The sequence below is a fragment of the Mesoplodon mirus genome (genome assembly GCF_964341445.2).
Source record: "Mesoplodon mirus genome assembly, chromosome: 6".
Lineage (NCBI taxonomy): Eukaryota > Metazoa > Chordata > Mammalia > Artiodactyla > Ziphiidae > Mesoplodon > Mesoplodon mirus.
In genome coordinates, this window is record NC_138982.1 from 78486028 (window position 1) to 78508253 (window position 22226).

Genomic DNA, 22226 nt, shown 5'->3' on the forward strand with positions numbered 1-22226 from the left:
GAGTCCACATCTGGGAGACCTCTGACGATGCCTATTCTTTCAGTTCTGATGCTGCCCCTTTCCAGCTGGGTAACTTTGGGCTAATCATTTAACCTCTCTGAGAGTCAATCTCCTCATCTGTAAAATGAGTAATAATACCTAGCTGACTAAATGACTGTGAGGACAACACAACATAAGGCTTTAAGAGTACTAGCAGAAGAGGCGCTCGCAGGAAACATCAAACATGTCATCTGGTTCCTTCATCCAGTCAACGTTTACAGAGGTTTCAGGCGTCAAGACTGGGGTGGGGGGACAAACGAGGTCCCTGCCCTCAGGGAGCTTTCCCTTCTGATGGCACTCGGGGGACCATACACAGCACACGCAACACGGCCAGAGCCTCATCAGCCAATCACAGAGGGGCTCCTGCTGCCCCAGAGCCCACTCCTGGGACGACCTTGCACCTGGCCGGGAGCTGTGCTGCACTGCTGTTCCCTCAGCCCCTACCCCCAGGCTGGGACACCCTGAGGTACAGGGAGAGACAGGCCCCACTTTGCCAGCCCGGTGATCCCGACCCCCACCTGCACCCACCAGCCTTCCACCTGAGACCCTTGTCCTCCATGGCCACGTCCAGAAAGCTTCTGTTCCAACACTAACAGTGTGCAGCCCTTTCTCCCCCCGAGCATGTCAACTGCTAAAGTCCCCAGTAACCTCCTGGGAGGGGGAGGCTCCCCAGTTAAAATATGAGCTGCCTCATGCGGCTTTATTGATTCAGTAAAATAAATCTCTGCAGGAGCTAATATTGGCTTTGGCTATGAAAATGGAAGTGAATAACCAACCGCATATTGATTGGGGAAGGAACAGGGACCAGCTTCTGGGTGGGGAAAAAAAAATGCAGTTCTGGCTCAGAGGCAGCAGCATGGGGTGTCAGGAAGGAGTCAGGAGCCCCAGTTCTGGCTGTCAGTGACCCACTGCGCGTCCCTGGGCAAGAGACGCAGCTCCTCTCTGGGCCTTGATCTGCTTGAGGAGGAGGAGAGGGCTGGACAGGCCAGTGGTCCCCAAACACCAGCAGAAGAGCCAGCTCTTAAAAATCACACATTCCTGGAACCATCCCCCAGAAGCTCTGAGCTGATACTTCTAGGATAGCACCCAGCCATCATGGCACCAGTACCCCAGACCAGAGACAGAATGCTTCCCTGCTATTACTGAGAGCCGCCTCTAGGAACCCCAGGCCTGCCTGCTGCCTGGGACAGAGAAGTTAAGTGTGTTTCTGAAAATGAGTGAGAGTGATGCCTGGCTTGGAATAAAGGAAGTTGGAAGGAGGGACAGAGGGAATAACAGGGGGAATGACTCCAGGAAAAGGTCAGCAACATTACTGGCCCAAGTTAAGACGATTAAGCAAAGGCATATCAGTATCTCAGAGAAGGAGGGGGTCACCATGGAAATGGGACCCCTCTGCATCAGCAGAGGGGACAGGGAAGAGGAGGAATGGCCCTCAGCTGCCTACCGTGGGCATGGCCAGCCTGGCCTCGTTGGGACTGATGTGATCCCTTCACAGACCCTGAAGCGCAGAGACCTGAGCATCTGGTGGGGCAGGGAGCCCCCACACCTGTCACTCTCCTGTGTGTCCAGAGCACCAAGTGTTCTGGGTAAAGAATGATGGGAGTTGATATGGAGAGACTGCCAGTCTAGTCCTGGCCCCGGGGAGTAAAGGCCTCCCCACACCAACCAACACCCAGCCCCGCAGGGACGAGCAGCCTGGGCTGTGCCGGAGCTCCCAGACCGGAGGCAGCCACTCTGCTCAGGCCCCAGGTGGCAGAATCGGGTGGAATGGTGAGGGAGACAGAAGACAGGAAGTCCCTTCTTGTGTGCCCCTCTCAATGCAGGCCAAGTGGCAGGGAGAGGAGAAAAATTTTTCTGGTCCTTGTATTCCCTCCTGATGGTGAAGGGTGCCTCAAGGGCACAGGCAGGACTTCTGGGTGACAACGGGACTCTCCGAGTTCAGGGAAGGGGCTTGAGTCTAAGTCTTCACATACGTGCCTGTGGCCTATCCTGACTTCCTCTGACTCGCTGTCCCTGTACAGCTCTCATCATCCCATCTCCACCACCGTAGGGCTGATGCAAGGTGATCTCAGCATCTCTATCCCACATGCCCTGGCTGCACCTGACAATTCCACCCGGGAAAATAAGGCAGCAGGCAGAGATGCATCGGACTTTGGCCTTGGGTGTGCTTGAGCACATTTTGGGGGCCTTTCAGGGGACAGGTTCCTATGATGGAGCCCCAGGCTGAGAAGAGCCTTTGAGACCATCTAGACCAGCACCCTGACTTTAGAAGAGGGGAACTCGAGGCCTGGAGAGTCTTCCAGCTCACATAGTTTAGCAGCAGCCCAGATGCACCAGTCTGAGCTCCGGGGTCTTCTCCCTGCCATACACTCCCTCAGCCTTGGAGGCTGCCCTGGCTGCTGGAGTGGCCTGGGGGAATGTGCCTGGGGCCCCCTCCCCGCTCTCTAATCCAATCTGCAGCTCTAGCTTGTTAATTTTATGCTTCATCAGTCAGCAGCTGCAGGAGCCTTTCACTTAGGCGGGATGAGGCTCTGCACACACGGCCGTGCTCTCCTCCACCATGGCCGCCTCCAGTTGACTTTTGTTGGATTTTTTAAATTTGTACTTTTAATTATACAAGTAATGCATGACTACAAATCCTACCGTAAAAAGATTTGAACACTAAAGAAGAATAAACAAAATGACCCCTTTACCACCCCCTCCTCCAAGGAAGGGCTGTAACAGTTCAGTGTATCCCTTTTAGTTGATTTTGCAGCGTAAATGCAGCCTGCTCTATCCTGCCTTGTGAAAAGGATGTCCTGGTTGCCAGGAATCCTCGGGTCTCAGCAGAACCTGTCTGGGGAGGGAGGGCACCTGAACAGAAGGGAGGAAGGTGTGGGCACTGGTGGCAGGGGGAAGCTGGAGGCAGGGCGAGAGGTGAAGAGGAAGGGGGTCCTTACCTTTCGGTCATCTTTGAAGGCATCAGCAGTGGCAGTAAAGTGTGGAATGACCTTCTTACAGTGCGGGCACCCTGCGTTAGAGGGGAGGAGAGAGTTACACATGTGAGGGAGGCTGCAGAGCCAGGGGCCCTGCCTGGAACCTCCAGAGAAGCCTTTCCAGGAGTTTCTCTCCACCCAACAGACTTTGGGGTTCATCTGATTCCCACCCCCTGCACACCCCACTGTGAGGGTTCACGTATCAACCCCACCACTCAGACCCTCCACTGCGCGTCTGCCATTGGCAAGAGGGCTCTGCAGAAGGCCTGTGCCAGCGTCAGTTCCATTCCTGCCCAGGACCTCCCACCCCACACTCTCCCATCACACACCCACCCACGAAGCTGGGGGTCGGGGAGACAGACACTGTGGTCTTTCTCTGCAAGCTCCTTCCACACAGGGCTGCCCTCAGGGTCCAGAAGAGCCTGATCCAGGGTGCAGCGGGAGCTTTGGGCTTAGAAAGGAGGACGCATGCTCGAGATTCTCTGAGCCTGTCACAAGGTCCCTTCTCTCGCCCCAGTGACAGTAGCAAATCTCTCCACGTCATGACTGAGAAAGTGGGGCTGGGGAAGTAGGGGGCTGGGAGCCGCCCCTCTGCCTGACCCCGGTAGCTCATGCTTTGCCACTGATTCCCACATTCCAGCAGCCCTCACCCCAGACTGAGCAGCCAAACCAGGCCCCTGGTCCTCAGGCTGTCCTTCCTCCCTGCTCCACAATCCACCCGAACCCCAGATCCAGGAAAGGGAGACTCAGGGTCAGGCTAAGAGGAGGATAAGCTGCCAGGAGTCCCTGCCGTTTCTCAGGGCCTGGGTTCCCAACCCAGGGGTGAGGATCCGTAGTTTCGGAGGCCCTGGATGGGACAGTGGTGTATGTGGTGTCCTGAGCCCCTCCAGCTCCAGTGACAGGTCTCAGGCCCGGGGCTGGGACCTGTGTGGGACCACTTTCTCCTCCTGTTTCAGCAAGCCTGGGGCAGCATCCACTGAGCAGAAAGCCCAGGAAGCTGCAGGCCACTCTGTCCCAGACCCGCTTTCCTGGCCCTTCCCTCAGTGTTCGCCAATTAAAACCCAAGCCCACCCCTCCCAACCACTCTCCAGACACTGAACGCAACTGCCAAGAGAACAGAACCGCTTTGAGGGCAGGAGTTCCCTGACTGTGGTGATTAATTCTGATCAAAACACAGGTGGGAGAGGCCAGATGCCCCATGCGCAGACCGGGTTCCAGCCAGCTTCCAGACAAACAGCCCTCCCACGGCGGGGAGGGGACTGAGACACCTTGGCTCATCTGCTCTTTCCCTTTCTAAAGTAAGATAATAATGACTGGCATTTCAAAGGGCTTTGTGAATCCAAATTAAGGCTGAGCCACATGTGAATTTAGCACTTGAGCCGGTTCCTGAGATGGGTGGGACCACCCATGTGGCCTGGCTGGCAGAGTGGCCAGCTGGCCCCAGAGCAGTGTGGATGGTGATGGGGAGGTGGCTTAAGGGGATTTTCCCAGCATCCATCACAGGAGTAGAGAAGAAAGCTAGGCTGGTTACGTGTTACACCAGAACTGAGATAAAGTACCTAGCAGAGCCGAACTCATGGCAGGTGCTAATGGCAATTACAAGAACACTGTATTAATTTGACCCAACAGAGGGAAGAACGGCTCAAATTCATGAAAACATCATACTACAAAGGAATGATGGTATATAGCTTTCAAAACGTGTAAAGAGCACAACGTGCTGGTTAAGAGCGCGTCAAAGTGTGCCCTGTGGCACCTAGAGGTCCCCTGTGAGCGGCACATGGACTCCCATTAAGACATCAGGCTGGCCGGAAATAAGCTACTCCCTTCCCCCAAATCTGGTGTCACTACTCATTTCTCCTTTCTAACCTCTCTGCTTACTGAAAGTATAAAGGTCACTGTCAGCCTAGTGCAAATTCCTGCTGCCATCAATTTAAAGCACCTAGGTCTCAGAATAATGGCCTTCTGGTACATCTCATTTTCTCATTATCCAAAAGAAAGAGCATGGCAGATGAATAACTAGAGGGGAGGCTGTTTTAGAAAGGGCATGAAGATGTTTCCCAGACGTGTCAGTTGGGCCAGAAGAGGCATGATTTGTTAATTTGGGCTCTTTAAAAAGGTACCACCTCTGTGTAACTGGAAACGAAAGCAGCCTCCCAGAGTGGGGAAAGAGGAACAAAGACCAAGGACAGGACAGAAAATTCCAATTCTAGAGACTCAGCCAAGCTGGCCTAAGAAGGGCAGTCACCATGACCAGACCATGATTCAGAGCAATGGGGGGAGGGGGGGGCTGGAACAGAAGAGAACAGTGAAACAGCAGGAGGAAGAGCTGTGTAGAAACTGGGCAGGTAGGAAGTGGGGGGAGAGGAGAAATGGGGGTTGGTGTTTGCTTTTTTACTTTATACCTACCTTTATCTGGTGTGCGACCTTTCTGTAGGATTTAGGTTCTTTATATATAAGTATATGTTATATACTACATAAATTATAAATCAGGATATATTATTTTTATCATTGAAAACATTTTAAAGATTTTTTCTGTCTTTAGCTAGTTTCCTCTTTCCCTGCCTCTGTCCACTGATGAACACACACGTCTCAGGAGCCTGGAGCAGAGCTCAGGACAGGAAAGTGCAGCAGGGGAGATGGGAGGCTCCAGGCACCAAGCCCTCTGCCAACAGCTGAGTCGCTCAGTGACGGGGACCCGTGTGGACTGTGTTTAGTTATTTTTGTCAGGGCAGTCTGTGAGGCCCTTGAAGCCGGCAGGGACCAGGCCTCCTTCCCTTGTATCCTGGGTCCCTGAAAACATCCAGCACACAGTGGTTACTTGAGGCAGGTCATTAGCACCCCAGCAGGGTAGGCATCCCCTGAGGTCTGGCGGGGAGTGGGGAGCATTTCTAGGGAAAGTATTTAGTCTGGACTTTCTCAAATCCACCCAGCGGCTGGTCAAGGACTCCTACTTCTCTGGCCAGGTTCCCGCAGGGAAAGTAATCACCCTCTGAATCGGAACTGTCACTAAAAGAGAGCACCAGCCCAGGCTGCAGGAAGGGCTCTGTCACTGACTTGCTGCCATGCCTTGGGCAAGTCAGGCATCCCCTGAGTCTCAGTCCTGCACCCCCAACTCTGCCCAGAAGGAAGACAACTTCTTAAAATCCACTCAGTCTTCCAGGCTTACTCTAAGGACAAAGGAGGACAGCAAGAAGCTCTATAAGGAACCGACAGGGCACAAGGCCCACTTGCGGAAGAAAAGGCAAAAACAGAGGGAAGTGTCAGCGGCCTGAGGGCGGGGTCTGAGGCTGGGCCAGGAGGCGACCTGCCCAGACAGTGAGAACTGAGGAGAGACTTTACAGATTATTGACACTGGAGAGGTAGGGGCAGGAGGTTAGGACTCGACTGAGCTGCCTGCTTCTCTGTGGAGCCCAGCTTTATTATCCCCATTCTATTACACGAAGCTGTAACCTGGGGGAGAGAGAGGGCAACAGAAGAGTGAGAAATTCAAGAGCCTTTCCTTTATGTATCAATGAACAACTTTAAAATGGGAATACACAAAATATGAGATCACGAACACCAACATTAGCAGACGTGTCGTTCCCTCCACTTAGGCTTGGATTAAAGTGGGGATCACGGTGAGGAGCTCGGAGTGACTATGACGGTACTTTTACCACAGTTTCAAATCCATGGCTTCAGAGCCACTTGGGAAGGTCAGGGAAAGGAGGCTGGGCTGGGAGTGCTCAGCAAGATGAGGGAAGCAGAGGCCTAACCGGGCTGGCTGAATGCCCAGCTGCTAAGTTCCAGGGTTCAAAGGTGAAGTCAGTGCCTGCAGGGATGGAGGGAGGAAGCGGCCGGGTGGCAGTTTCCAGGCAGTTGAGGGGACTTAATAATCACAAGGCAAGCCCCTGGCACAGACCGAAGCAGAGGGCTTCAGGACTGATGTGAGGACAGAACCTGACAGAGCTGGACCTGGATTCTGAAGGACCTCAGCCTGGAATGAAACCTGCTCACAGCAGACAGCCCAGAGTCGGCCTGTGGCTGCCCTGGTCCCTGGGGAAATCTCAGTTCCGTCAGGCCCACCCCTCTCCCTCGCCCCTCAGCGAGCGCCCCAGCTACTTACAAGGTGCGTAGAACATGACCAAGGCGTGCTTCTTCCTCTTCAGGGTCTCCCGGAAATTGTCCCCAGCCAGATGCACCACGCTGGTCTGCTGCTCTGCCCAGGCAGGCTCCGGGGGTGGAGGGGACTCAGGACTGCAAGAACCGGGGGTGGAGGGGAGACAGTCATTAGGAGAAGCTCGTGTACAGGCAAGCGCTTCCGCCGCCCCCAACTGCTCAGGGGAGCACGTGAGAAAAAAAATCACTTTGCATCCTTTCTAAAACTGAATTTAAAACCTCAGTTTAAACATGAAGAAGTGTGAACCATCCACAAAGATTCCCTCTAAGGAGCCTATTAAGAAGCCATTTTGTGAAGGTGTGGAAGACCTGAATCGCTTTTAGGACCTCTCCAGTCATCTCCTTGCCATGGGGAGAAGCCCCTACACCTGGGTTCCCTTCCCCTCCCTCCTGCCTCTTCTGGGGCCCTGAAGCACCCTCCATTATCTTCTGCTCCTGAGCCTTTGTTCTGGTGGACAGAGCATGCGTCACGAAGTGAGGTGGGTCTGGGTTCAAATCCAGATTACTGATCACCTGTGTGACCTTAGGTAAGTTACCAAACCCCTCTGGGCTTCCATTTTCTTTTCTGCTAAATGAGTACAATTGAGACCTACTTCCTGGGCTCCTTACGAAGAGCAGAGACAGTGTATATATAAAGCACCTAGTCGGTCAAGCAACTAACAGTTGCTAAGAGCTTATATGCTCTCATAAATGACAGGCATTCGATAAGGGTTTATAATTTTTCAGTCTCCTTCTGTTCACTGGTTCCCTCCACTCTGCCTCACAAAAGTATAGATCTCCAGGGTCTTTTAAAGCCTTTGCTGCCCTTGTCCCCCTCCCTACAACCACACTTCTCTCTCCCTTCTCTGAGAAGTGTCTCTGGGGAGTGGTCCAGACCCCGTGCTGCCACACGCACCCCCTGCACTCCCTCCTTCACGCCAGCACCACCTGGCTTCTGACCACCAGGCCTTGTACCCAGTGAGGGCAGCATGAGCGCAGCACCAGGCACCCCATGGCCTCTCTCACCTTTCAGAAGCCCTCCTACCAGAGACCCCTTCCCTACCTTCCCGACAGCCTTCTCTCTTCTTCTGGTTCTATCTCCGTGCCCCTGCAATTCTCATCAGATCTCATCCATCTGCGTGGCTTCCATAATCCCCTAGGCTGAGGATGACTCGAGCCCTGGCCTCTCACCCAAGCCCCCTATTTCCAGGTGTTCTTCAGGTATTTCCACCTGGAGGTCCCCCTGTCACCCCAATCCCAACAAGACTTAGAACTCTTCCCTCTCATCCACACTTCCCAAAACAGTTTTCTTCCCCAACTTCTTCGTTTTGGTTAATGGCACCCCTGCTCTCGTGACCAAGACCGGCCCCTCCCACCCTTCCTGTCTTCCCCACTTCTTTGCCCTCCAGGTGCCCTGGCAAACACCCTGGACTCTTCGGCTGACACCAACCTTCTGCTCTGCCCTGTCCCTGCATCCTGCCTCCCCAGGCTGGCCTGCTGGTGGGCACATCTCAGTCACCCAAGCGCGGCCACTTGTGCACAAGCCTGGAAGTGCCATCAGCCTCCCCCGACACTGTCTGCTTGCCCTCCTGCTGGTGACCTCAACCCTTCATCTCAGAGCATCTGCTGTTTATGCTCTGCCTGGAGGATTCCTTCCAAGCTCCCCAAAGAACCACTATTTGTCCCTAGGCAAGGCCCTTCGCCTCTCTGAACCTAAGTTTCTTCACCAAGGAAATAGGAATAAAAACTCTGGCCTCAGTAGGATCTGAGTATGCAATGGGGCAACAGCTATCAAAGCACTCTGCAAAGGCTGGGAAGGTTCTAGCACTTAGGGGGTGGTGCTGTCAGTTACAGTGCTGCATGAGAGCTGCAGTCAATAATAAACACAGCTTCCTTTGAGTATTTCCACACACCATGCACTGTGCTAAAGCACAATAATCCAATGTAATTCTCTGGACAAGTCTATGGGAAAAGTATTGTCTCCACTTCACAAATGGGAAACTGGGGCTTAGCAGGGTCAAGTAAATGGCTTGGGGTCATGATCTGAGAGCAGGGCTCTTAGACTCCAAAGTCCATGCTCTTACCCTAGTGCTTTTCAGGCACTCAGCAGTGGTGACTATGGACAGGAAGGACAGAGACCCTCCATGCTCGCTATTTGTGTCCAGGCTTCTGGAGCGGGGATTAGCAACGATTAATGCTCTGGTTCCCCAGCTCTCTAACCACAGTGCAAGCACTAGGGACCTCACCTGAGGCCCCACCCTGCTCAGTCCTTCCCAGTAAACCAGCACTGGCACCAGAGCGAGGCCAGAGAGGCGGGTGTGAAGAGCAACCTGCCTCCTGCAACAAAGGCCCGGAGGAGAGAACACCTCGTCCCTCTTGGAGATGAACCACTGCTCCATTCTGGTCCCTAAGACAAGGCCTGGCTACTCTTAGAATCTACCCCCAGTGATCAGTAGGAAGCTGAGACCTGGACCTGGCCAGCCCACTCACCTCCTGCCAGGGCCTCTCCTGAACCTAGCGGTTCATCCCATTCCATAAGCTGGCGTTTCTCAAAACCCCATGGCTGAGGGTTTCATTCACACCTCCTGAATCAAAGCTTCAGGGACAGCAGCCCTAGCATGTGCACTTTAAGAAGCACCTCAACACCTGTAACGCTTACGTCCACCCAGGTTTGAGAACCGATGTCCTAACAAAGTAACTCCTTCTGGATGCTGCTATTTTGCACAGTTCTTGCGTCACTTTGTGACCCTAAAGTCTTGGTTCTCACGTGGACATCATTATGCCATGTACCAGGGGCCTCTGCAAAGGCTGGAGTATGTCTTCTTTTACTTCATGCTCCCCCCAGTGCTGAAGTAAGGCAGTATTCTCAAATATCCAAGTTATGTGTGGATGCGCGCGCGTGTGTGTGTCTGTGTCTGTGTGTGTCTCGGGAGAGGGGTGTGGACAGGAGAAAGCACTTATGTGGTGGCCCAGTTAGTCCCCTCACAGGAGGGGGAAATGCTAAGAACTGCGGGTTCCACGGTCCTTGGATGAGCAATTGCAAGGCTCCTTGTGTTCTTTGGACTTGTAGGCTGTCGTGGGCTGAACTGTGTCCCCCGCCCCAAATTCATATGTTGAAGTTCCAATGCCAACTACCCTAGAATGTGACTGTATTTGGAGATAGGGTCTTTAGAGAGGTAATTAAGTTAAAATTAGGTCATTAGGGTAGACCCTAACCCAACCTCACACTGGTGTCCTTTTTAGAAGAGGAGATTAGGACACAGACACTGAGGGAAGACCGTGTGAAAACACAGGGAGAAGATGGACATGGAGAGGCCTCAGAGAAAGCAACCCTCCTGACATCTTATCTTGGACTTCTGGTCTCCAGAATTGTGAAAAAAAAAATAAACTTCTGCTGTTAAGCCACCGGCTCTGTGTTCCCATTTGTGGCAGCCCTAGCAAACTAATACCTAGGCTGAGGGAGCTCTTCAAACCTTTATTTTCAACCCCAAACCACCACAGGCTGCACTGTGGACACTACTGAAGGCCCAGACTTGGGCAACTGTGAGTCCAGCTCTGGATGTGAAGAGCTGTGTGTTTCCTTCGTTCACTCAAAGGGAATGGAATAAAATGTAGATGATGAAATCTGGGGCCAGGACACTGGGGAAGGAGTCCTAAAAATAGAAATACATGGTTTACTGGAGCTGATGAAACCGCACCCAGAAAGGCTACCCGTGACCTGCTGGACGAGTACACGTGATCAACACACCAGAGGTGGCGTCAGGATTGGGAAGTCATAGCTGTCTTGGCTCTTAGGCCCTGAGTCAAGGTCAGCGGCTCCTAAGGTTTACTTCATCTCCTCAAGGCCTTCCCCAGTGGCCGACAGCCAGGGGCCAAGATGTGCTATCAAGACCAGCAGACTTACTTTTGCATCCACTCAATAAAGCTCTTCTTTGTTCTGAGCGCGGGCACTGCATACTTCTCTCCATTCTTAAAATACTTGAGTGTAGGAAACTCGGAGATGTGGAATCTTTCTGCCAGGGCCTTGTTGACTGTGGCATCAACAGCTGCAAGGACACCAGAGCTCTGGGACAGGGGAGAGGCCAACCATGCATGACAGCCTCAGATGTGGTGCTGGCGGAAGAGGAGCCCGGACGCCAGCCGCCAACCCACCGAGGGCCTGCCGAAACCTCACAGGGCGGGAACTTCATACATCACGGGAACAACTGGACACGGGCATGTCCATCATTCTCATTTGTGGGCTGAGATGAAGCCTTTTAATCTCCCCCACCAACCAGGCTGTGTAGACTGTGGCTGCTCCCAATCGGCAGGCTCCCACAGAAAAGAGGGAGAAACTTGGGGCTTCACCCCAGAGCCATGACCTGGCAGAGGTCACCTGGAAGGGTATGGGAATGTGACCCTAATCTCTCTGTACCCCTCCATCCCTGGTAGACACCTCACCTATCTGACTAAGACACATCTACTCAGGGACACAGAAGTCCCGCAGGCCTCCAGGACCAGGAGAGCCGCTACAGAGCTTGCAGGGGAAAGTCACTGTAATCATTCTTATCACCGACTCTTTAGGAGAGAGTGGTGCAGGAGTTAAGGAAAGGAAGCTTACGTCTGCTTCTCCGTGGAGGACTTCTGCTGCATTCTCAAACTCTGGTTTCATTTTCTTACAGTGTCCACACCCTGCAGGAAGAAATCAAGAGAAACCATGTCCATGGCATAGAGGCTCCAGGGATGTCCCCTGCCTCCGTAAGAGAGCTGGGTCCTAGTCCCAGATACCAGGGGTACCCAGGAGAAAAGAAGAAGAGCACCAGCTCAGAGAAAAGAAATCTTTTGCCTGATCCACTGGGGGTGGGGGTGTGGGAGGGGCACAAGAGGCAAAAATGAAATAATTACATCAACAACACTGGTGATATGCATAGAGCTCCTGTGTGCCAGGCATGGCTCTAAGTGCTTTATACCCTCGCGACAGCCCTACAAGGTATGAACTACATTATCTCCATTTTACAGATGAGAAAACTGAGGCACTGAGCGGGTGGATGACCGCCCAAGGCTACATACACAGCCACAGGTCACAGAGCTGGGCTGAAAACCCAAGCAATCTGGTTGGAGGCCACAGCCACTGGCAGCGTGTGCTTCCCGGCACCATGCTACTGTCACCACTATCGTCTTCTCCAGGGCAGAAGGGATTCAGGGCCTTGAACTGGGAATAAGAATTCGCATAGGGCTTCCCTGGTGGCGCAGTGGTTGAGAGTCTGCCTGCTAATGCAGGGGACGCGGGTTCGAGCCCTGGTCTGGGAAGATCCCACATGCCACGGAGCAACTGGACCCGTGAGCCACAACTACTGAGCCTGTGCATCTGGAGCCTGTGCTCCGCAACAGGAGAGGCCACAACACTGAGAGGCCTGCACACTGCGATGAAGAGTGGACCCCACTCGCCACAACTAGAGAAAGCCCTCACACAGAAACGAAGACCCAACACAGCCAAAGATAATAAATAAAATGTGACACCTTTAAAAAAAAAAAAAAAAGAATTCGCATAAGCAAGAGTATGGGAAAACATCAAGTTCCAATTGTCCCAATAAGGGAAGAGGTATGACATGACAGGCACAGTGATCTGACTTGTCTTTCCCAAATAAATGGTATTTTCTTGGGATAAAGACTGCTTTGCCCTCCTCTCCTTACAACACTTGAATGCAGTAGTATGTTATGAATAATGACATTTGATACATTATAAAGGAAGCAAGCACTTTGTGTCAGTGATGACAGGACATTTGTAAATTGCTTTCATTTTAGTAGAAAGAGTACTCTCTGGCATCTACGCTGAAGGGGCTGTGAGGCGAGTAGGACCAGACTGGCTCAGGCTGGAGATGACTCTAAAGGGAAACCTGGCTTGGAGTGTGGGGTAGGGGGGCACAGACAAGGTTAAATGGATGGCAGACATGTGACTTGGCCTTCTCATGGGGTGTGCTACTGCTTGGGAGCTTAGAGCATCACAATTCTACTACTGATTATTGGGGAAAAGAAAGACAAGAAAGGAAGACACGTGGAAACCAAGCAACATGCTACTAAAAAACCAACAGGTCAATGAAGAAATCAAAGAGAATGTCAGAAAATACCTCGAGACAAATGACAATGGAAACACAACTTTCCAAAATCTATGGGATGCAGCTAAGAGGTAGGTTTATAGTGATACAGGTCTTCTTCAAGAAATAGGAAAAATCTCAAATGAACAACCTAATCTACCATCTAAAGGAGTGAGAAAAAGAAGAACAAGCAAACCCCAAGATCAGCAGAATGAAGGAAACAATAAAGATCAGAGAGGAAATAAATAAAACAGAGACCAAGAAAACAATACAAAAGATCAATGAAACCAAGAGCTGGTTTTTTGCAAAGATAAACAGAATTGATAAACCTTTAGCCAGGCTCATCAGGAAAAAAGAGGACCCAAATAAATGAAAGAGGAGAAATAACAACCGCTAACAGAGATACAAAAAATCATAAGAGAATACTATAGTCATATACCAACAAATTGGACAACCTAGAAGAAATGGACAAATTTCTAGAAACATACAACCTTCCAAGACTGAATCAGGAAGACATAGGCAATCTGAACAGACTGATCACTAGTAGTGAAGTTGAATTTGTAATAGAATTATACACCATGATCAAGTGGAATTTATTCCAGGGATGCAAGGATGGTTCAGTATCCGCCAATCAATCAACATGATATAACACATTAACAGAAGGAAGGATAAAAATCACATGATCATCTCAATAGATGTAGAAAAAGCATTTGACAAAATTTAACATATATTCATGACAAAAACTCTCATCAAAGTTGGTATAGAGGGAACACAGCTCAACATAATAAAGGCCATTCATGACAAACTCACAGCTAACATCATACTCAGTGGTGAAATGCTGAAAGCCTTTCTTTTATAAATTTATTTATTTTTTAATTTATTTTTGGCTGTGTTGGGTCTTCGTTGCTGTGCGCGGGCTTTCTCTAGTTGTGGTGAGCAGGGGCTACTCTTCGTTGTGGTGCATGGGCTTCTCATTGTGGCGGATTCTCTTGTTGTGGAACATGGGATCTAGGTGCTTCAGTAGTTGTGGCACGCGGGCTCAGTAGTTGTGGATTGAGGGCTCTAGAGCTCAGGCTCAGTAGTTGTGGCGCACGGGCTTAGCTGCTCCACGGTATGTGGGATCTTCCTGGGCCAGGGCTTGAACCCATGTCCCCTGCATTGGCAGGCGGATTCTTAACCACTGCACCACCAGGGAAGCCCTGAAAGCCTTTCTTCTAAAATCAGGAACAAGACAAGGATGCCCACTCTTGCCCTTTTCATTCAACATAGTATTGAAAGTCCTATCCACAGCAATCAGACAGAAATAAAAGACATCACATCTAAATTGGAGAGGAAATAAAATTGTCACTATTTTCAGATGACATGATACTATATATAGAAAACACTAACACCTCCATCAAAAAACTATTAGAATAAATGAATTCAGTAAAGTTGCAGGATAGAAGCTTAGTATACAGAAATCTGTTGTTTTCTTTACACTAATAATGAACTCTTAGAAAAAGAAAGCAAGAAAACAATCCTGTTTAAAAACTGCATCAAAAAGGAAAAAATACCTAGGAATAAACTTAACAAAGGAGGTTAAAGACCTATATTCTGGAAACTATAAAACAATGATAAAGGAAACTGAAGATGATACAGAGAAATGGAAAGATAACCTGTGCTCATGGATTAGAAGAATTAATATTGTTAAAATGTCCATACAGGGACTTCCCTGGTGGTGCAGAGGTTAAGAATCTGCCTGCCAATGCAGGGGACAAGGGTTCGAGCCCTGGTCTGGGAAGATCCCACATGCCGTGGAGCAACTAAGCCCATGCCCCACAACTACTGAGCCTACACTCTAGAGCCTGCGAGCCACAACTACTGAGCCTGCGTGCCACAACTACTGAAGCCTGTGCACCTAGAGCCCGTGCTTCAGAACAAGAGAAGCCACCGCAATGAGAAGCCCTCCTCCCGCAATGAAGAGTAGCCCCCACTCGCCGCAACTAGAGAAAGCCTGCATGTAACAACGAAGACCCAACACAGCCAAAGATAAATAAATAAATAAAAATTTTTAAAAAGTCCATACTACCCAAAGCAATCTACACAGATTTAATACAATCCCTATCAAAATACCCATGACATTTTTCACAGAGCTAGAATAAATAATCATAAAATTTATATGGAACCACAAAAGACCCTGAATTGCCAAAGTAATCTTGAGAAAAAAGAACAAAGCAGCTGGAGGTATCACCCCCTCTGACTTCAGACTATACTACAAAGCTACAGTAATCAAAACAGTATGGTACTGGCACAAAAACAGACACAATGGATCAATGGAACAGAATAGAGATCCCAGAAATAAACCCACACACTTATGGTCAATTAATCTATGACAAAGGAGGCAAAATATACAAAGAAGAAAAGATAGTCTCTTCAAGCAGTGGTGCAGGGAAAACTGAACAGCTAAATGTAAAAGAATGAAATTAAATTACATTTTCTGACACCATATATGAAAATAAACTCAAAACAGATTCAAGACCTAAATGTAAAACCTGAAACTGTAAAACTCCTAGAAGTGAACACAAGCAGAACACTGACAAATTGTAGCAAAATTTGTTTGGATCTGTCTCCTAAGGCAAAAGAAACAAAAGCAAAAATAATCAAATGGGACCTAAGTAAACTTAAAAGCTTTTGTACAGTAAAGGAAACCACTGACAAACTGAAAAGACATCCTACTGAATGGGAGAAAATATTTGCAAATGATATGACTGGTAAGGGGTTAATATAAAAAATATATAAACAGTTCATAAAACTCAATATCAACCCCCCCAAAAAAACAAAAACAAAAACAAAAAACCCATAAAAAAAAACCCTAACAAAAAAACAACCCGATTAAAAAATGGGCAAAAGACCTGAACAGACATTTTCCCAAAGACATCGCTAATCATCAGAGAAATGCAAATCAAAACCACAATGAGTTATCACCTCACACCTTTCAGAATGGCTCTCATCAAAGTCTGCAAATAACAAATGTTGACAAGGATGTGGAGAAAAGGGAAACCTGGTACACTGTTGGTGGGAATGTAAATTGGTGCAGCCACTATGGAAAACAGTATGGAGGTTCCTCAAAAAACTAAAAATAGAATTACCATATGACCCAGAAATTCCACTCCTGGGTATATACTTGAAAGAAACAAAAACACTAATTTGAAAGGATACATGCACCCCAATGTTCACAGAAGCATTATTTACAATTGCCAAGATACAGAAGCAACCTAAGTGTCCATGAACAGATGAATGGATAAAGAAGACAGATACACATATACAATGGTATATTACCCCGCCATAAAAAATAATAAAATTCTGCCATTTGTAACAATGTGGATGGACCTACAGGGTATTAAGCTTAGTGAAATAAGTCAGACAGAGACAGACAAATACTCTACATTATCACTTACATATGGAATCTAAAAGAGTAAAACAAGCAAATGTATATAACAAAACAGTAACAGACTCACAGATATAGAGCACAAACTGGTGGTTACCAGTGGGGAGAGTGAAGGGGGAAGGAGCCAGACAGGGGTATGGGATGAAGAGATACAAACTACTATGTATATAATAAATAAACAAAAAGGATACAGCACAGGGAAATATAGCCATTGTTTTGTAATAGCTTTAAATGGAGTACAATCTATAAAAATATTGAATCACTATGTTGTATACCTGAAACTAATATAATATTGTAAATCAACTCTACTTTACTTTTTTTTTTGTTTTGTTTTGTTTTGTTTTTTTGTTTTTGCGTACACGGGCCTCTCACTGTTGCGGCCTCTCCCGTTGCAGAGCACAGGCTCCGGACACGCAGGCTCAGCGGCCATGGCTCACGGGCCCAGCTGCTCTGCGGCATGTGGGATCTTCCTGGACCAGGGCACGAACCCGTGTCCCCTGCATCAGCAGGCGGACTCTCAACCACTGCGCCACCAGGGAAGCCCAACTCTACTTTACTTTTAAAAAAAAGAATCTGGACCAAAAAGAGAAAGAAACAAAGGAAGGCAGACAGACACATACCAGTATTATCAGAGAACACCTCCCACACCCTCCAGGAGCCACTGAGCCACGTGAACAGCTTTCCTGCCTCCATCTGAGCACTTGGCTGGGACAAAAGTTCCTCTCTCCTCCAAGGTCATTCCTGCAGAGCTCAGCTCCACATGGTACTGAGACACAAACAGGTCCGTTCCATTCCTGCCTGTTCCAACTTCCTTAGTCCATTCTCAACTTGTTCCTCCCAGGGACAGGGGGCCCCACAGTGGCTACCCTAACTGCCCCGCTCAACACACACACGCGCTGATAACAGAAAACCCAGGCCAGTGTTATCAAGCCCTCCTCTGGACAGAGTGCTCTGGGGGAGCCATGAGATGACTCGGTGGAGGAAACTCACTGATGGAATCCAGCCCAGGGAGTGGTTACAATTCTCAGCCGTACCAACATGTTGGTTCTTCTCAAATGGGCCCAAGCAAGGGGGATGGACACCTGTGGGCTCATGGTCTGACTAGAGCCCACTTGGGACCCCCATGAACCATACAGGTATCAAAGTCATCATGATATTAAAATGTAAGAACATTATTTTCCAGAAATGAACACTTAGTGTTATCACAACCCATTTGCACTTTCTAAACAACTGAGTTACAAAAGCATTTTTTGTTTTGTTTTGGTAAATTGTTTGTTTGGAACTGAAAATGTGATTTCCTCACAGAACCAACCTTATACACAGATTCTATGCAGAGTCTCGAGAGTGACCACAAAAGCCCATTTAACAGGATGTACCTGAAGCATGTAGAGCACACAGTGCTATTTTTATTTCACTGAGCCGTGCCCCAGATGGAAAGCACACAGACCATGGTCCAGCTCGGGACTCCCAGCGGGTCTCTCTCCCTGCAGGCAGCAGCCGCCCACAACAGCAAAAGGGAGAGCATCCTCCTCAGCTCAGGGCAGACTCTGGGGCTTTTCTGGGTCACTGACATTGTTGAGAATTTAAGCTTCTCCCCAACTTCTCCCGTACTGATGCATATATGTTCCATACTTATGAATAACTTCAGAGGGCTCCGAATGCCCTGACCGGCTCATGGACCCCAGGTTAAGAGGCCAAGGCAACGAAGGGCTGACTACAAGACAGTCATTTTCCTGGCGTGGGGGCCGTAGAAGAACAACGAGTTGTCCCCACAGGTGTCCAGGCTCAGGTATCCTTCCACAAAGATCCGCATGTCTGGAGTAAATCAGATATCCTAAGGAGGATTCTACTGACTTAACATGACATATATTAAGACTTAAACTTTGTGTTTTTTTTTTGATTCTCACTAAAATAAAAAGAATAAATCACTCTTTGGGGCTTACAGTCAGGAGGCTCTACAACTCTCAAAGGAACCCCCAGGCCTGCCTCCAGGCTGACCGCTCGCTGCACCCTGCCTCGAGGTGACCTCCCCTGACAGGGGCAGAAGGAGCTCACCCTGCATGAAGAGACACGGAGAAAAGGAAGCTCAGAGGCTCTCCTGCTGATGGAGGGTCTGTCACCCAAGAGTTCGGTCTCCCCTGGAGAGTAGGAAGTGAGCGGCCTGAGTAAGAGCCACTCAGCCCAGCAGAGCACAAGGGAGGACACCGGGGCAGGCCTCGGGAGACCCGGGCTTCAGGCTCCAAGTGGTGTCCATGGCAGGCGGGAGGGGCAGGAAGGGGATGCTCCCCTGACCACCCTCTCCTCTACCACGTTATGATTGGTGCTGTCAGGCCAGTGCTAGCAGGCCCCACGGTCAAGGTGGGTGGTGGGACTGGGTGGGAGTGGGGGGAAAGAAGACAAAAAAAGACAAACCCACTCATAGAAAACCACTGTTTCTTTCCAAAATGTTCCAGTCAATGAGGCAGGACCCCTGAAGATGAGAGAGTTCACCTTCATACCTTTGCCAGGCTCAGCCCTTTGATGCCACTGGCCACTGGGGAAGCAAATAGACTCCACATCGCCTGCCAGCTTCTATTAGTGGCGGGCCGGAGAGGGACTCTTAAGACAGAGAATTGGCTCACTGGGAAGAAGAGCTGTGACTGACCCATGATCTCTGCACTGGACACAGGAGGGGTGGCTGCAGGACATGCCAGGAGGCGCCAGATTCTTTGGCTTGTACTCACAGCTCTCTCCTGAACCTCTGGCCCCATCTCCCGGGACTCTGCCAAGTAATAAAAGCGCTCGCTCTCTGCACTGGCCTTCCACACACTATCTCAGCAGCCCCACGAGACACAGGGCAGGGATCATCAGAAATGACGGCTCTGGGAGATAGTGATAAACTGGGGATCCCAGGGCCACCATTAAACAAGATGGGATTAGAAGGTGGATCTTCTGGCTGGAGCTGTGACCACATGAGCTGACCTTTTCCCTGAAGTTCTGTCCCCCAGCACCCAGCTCACTTCATCACAGCCCCTGCCCTGATGGATGAGACCTCTCCATGCAGAGTCTCCACCTGGGCTCTGCCCCCTACTTTGAGTCTCCAGTTCACTCCAGCCCCACCGAACCACCTATTTCTCTTCTACTCACAAAACACATCTTATTCATATCCTCCTATGGCATTTCATTTTGTAGGGCCCTGTGACTATATTGCTGTCTCTTGGTATTTAGGGGTGGCCAGGGCATCTTTTCAAATCATAAATCATATCAAATTCCCTTGGTCAAAACTTTCCAATGGGGCTTCCCCGGTGGCGCAGTGGTTGAGAATCTGCCTGCCAATGCAGGGGACACGGGTTCGATCCCTGGCCCGGGAAGATCCCACATGCCGCGGAGCAACTAAGCTTGCGTGCCACAACTACTAAGCCTGTGCTCTAGAGCCCGTGAGCCACAACTATTGAGCCCACATGCCGCAACTACTGAAGCCCGCACGCCTAGAGCCCGTGCTCCACAATGAGAGAAGCCATAGCAATGAAGAGTAGCTCCTGCTCGCCGCAACTAGAGAAAGCTGGCGTGCAGCAACAAAGACCCAACACAGCCAAAAATAAATAAATAAATAAAATTTAAAAAAAAAAACCTTTCCAATGGCTCCCATCACAAGTGGATCGAAATCCAAACTCATTCTCACAGCCACAAGTCCCACACCATCGGACTTTCCTACCCTCCAACCTCAACCCAGGCCATCTTCCTTCTGTCCTCTACTCTGCAGCCTGTGGCCTCTTTCTGCTTTCCTATCTCACCAAGCTCATTTCTACCCCCATGGCTCTTATCGGGCTGTTCGCCTGGAACACGATCTTCCCTCAGGTCTCTGTGTGGCTGATCACTTCACATCACGCAGGCTTTAGTTCAAATTTCACTTCTTCAGAGAAATTCCCTGACCACCTGACCACCTAACCCCAAGAAGCCTCAACCCATCACACTCACTTCCAATAGCCTGCTTATTTTCTTGACTGTACTCAAAACAGCTGGAGTAATCTGCTTACTTGAAACTTCCAATCCCCCAAGTGGATGTAAGCTCTCTAAAGGCTTGGATGTCCGTCTCACTCACCACTGAGGATGGCATCCCACACACTTTGTGAATGAATGAACCTCATGGCTGTGCTGTTCAGGTTATAACTGTGGATGGCATCCCACGCACTTTGTGAATGAATGAACCTCATGGCTGTGTTGTTCAGGTTATACCTGTGCACACAAGGTTTAACTGAACTAAATCCTTTTGGGGCAAAAGTCACACACTAGCAACAAAAGTTGCTAGTTTAACTAAACACCTCTACTTAGTGAAACTAGCAGCCAAGCCAGTTACTATGTGCATACCCTCCTCTCCACACCACCATTTATACACTTCCCCTGATCCTTACTAGGTCTGGAAAACATCTTTGGAAATCTCCAACATCTCTGGATGTTGTCCTGAAGTTACCATACATTCCCAAGAGTTCTCTTGATAGCGTTATGGTTTTCACTACTATCATCAATTCCCTCTGCTCCCTAGACAAGATACTAAGGCTAAGCAATAAACCTCTGTAAACAGAGTTTGTGACGAGGAGACCAGCCAGGCCCCAAGGAGGAGAGAGGTCTGGCGGAGCAAACGTCCCCCTCGCTGGCACCTGCCTGGCCTGGGGAACTGTGGGTCATGAGCAGTGACTGCCTTGACCCCAGCCTCCGGGCCTGGCCTTCAGGCTGTCCTGGCAGTGTGGGCTTCAGGAGAGCCAGAGGAGGATGGTCAGAAGCAGGAGCAGAACTCCAGCCCACTGCGTTTTACTGTTCTGATTGCGATTTGATGGGCCATTAAGTTTTACTGCCAAACTTCCTTGTTGGGTTTTTATCAGCTGTGTAAGTACACTTACACTGACTTTCATGACCTGGCAAAGAGGCTGCCCGTCAGTTCCTTGACCACACTCTTTTCTGGCTGTGGGAATGTTGGCTTCCCGTCAATCCCAAACCTCCAGATCCCTCTGGATTCCGTTAACTTCAGTTACACCTATGATTTTATTGCAGGTCAGCTATGGAGACTCTCCTGGCTCCTGGAACCAGAATTTTCCAGGAGACCAGATTACTTTTTGTGTGTGTGTGTGTGGTACGCGGGCCTCTCACTGTTGTGGCCTCTCCCGTTGCGGAGCACAGGCTCCGGACGCGCAGGCTCAGCGGTCATGGCTCACGGGCCCAGCCACTCCACGGCATGTGGGATCTTCCCCTACCGGGGCATGAACCCGTGTCCCCTGCATCGGCAGGCGGACTCTCAACCACTGCGCCACCAGGGAAGCCCAGAGACCAGATTACTTTGGAAAGCTCCCTAGTACCTGGTTCTCAAGAGGAGCCTGGATTTTCCTACCCACATTCCTACTGCCTTGCCTGGACCTTGGCTTGGGCGTGCCAGGGAGGTGGGGCTCCTACAGATGCTAGCAGAAACAATGATGCTGTAACATTGTGATGGCCCCCCAGAAACCTCTGGGCTCTTTCGAGGTTTCCCACTGTATACGCACCAAAGCTGACTTGTAGACACTCAGACACTCTGGGGCAGACACACACTGATGAATGCCTCATCTA

The 22226-nt window shown here is 49.8% G+C and overlaps 1 protein-coding gene across 1 annotated transcript in view; it reads right to left on the reverse strand.

Moving 5' to 3' along the window:
• Positions 1-22226, reverse strand: part of PDIA5 (protein disulfide isomerase family A member 5) — a 93897-nt gene that overhangs the window by 4006 nt on the left and 67665 nt on the right. The window contains exons 12-15 of the mRNA XM_082624897.1: positions 11749-11819; positions 11053-11213; positions 7117-7247; positions 2979-3049 (exon numbers count right to left, since the gene is read on the reverse strand). Coding sequence (XP_082481023.1) covers positions 2979-3049; positions 7117-7247; positions 11053-11213; positions 11749-11819 — 434 coding nt within the window. The remainder of the gene's footprint in view (positions 1-2978; positions 3050-7116; positions 7248-11052; positions 11214-11748; positions 11820-22226) is intronic.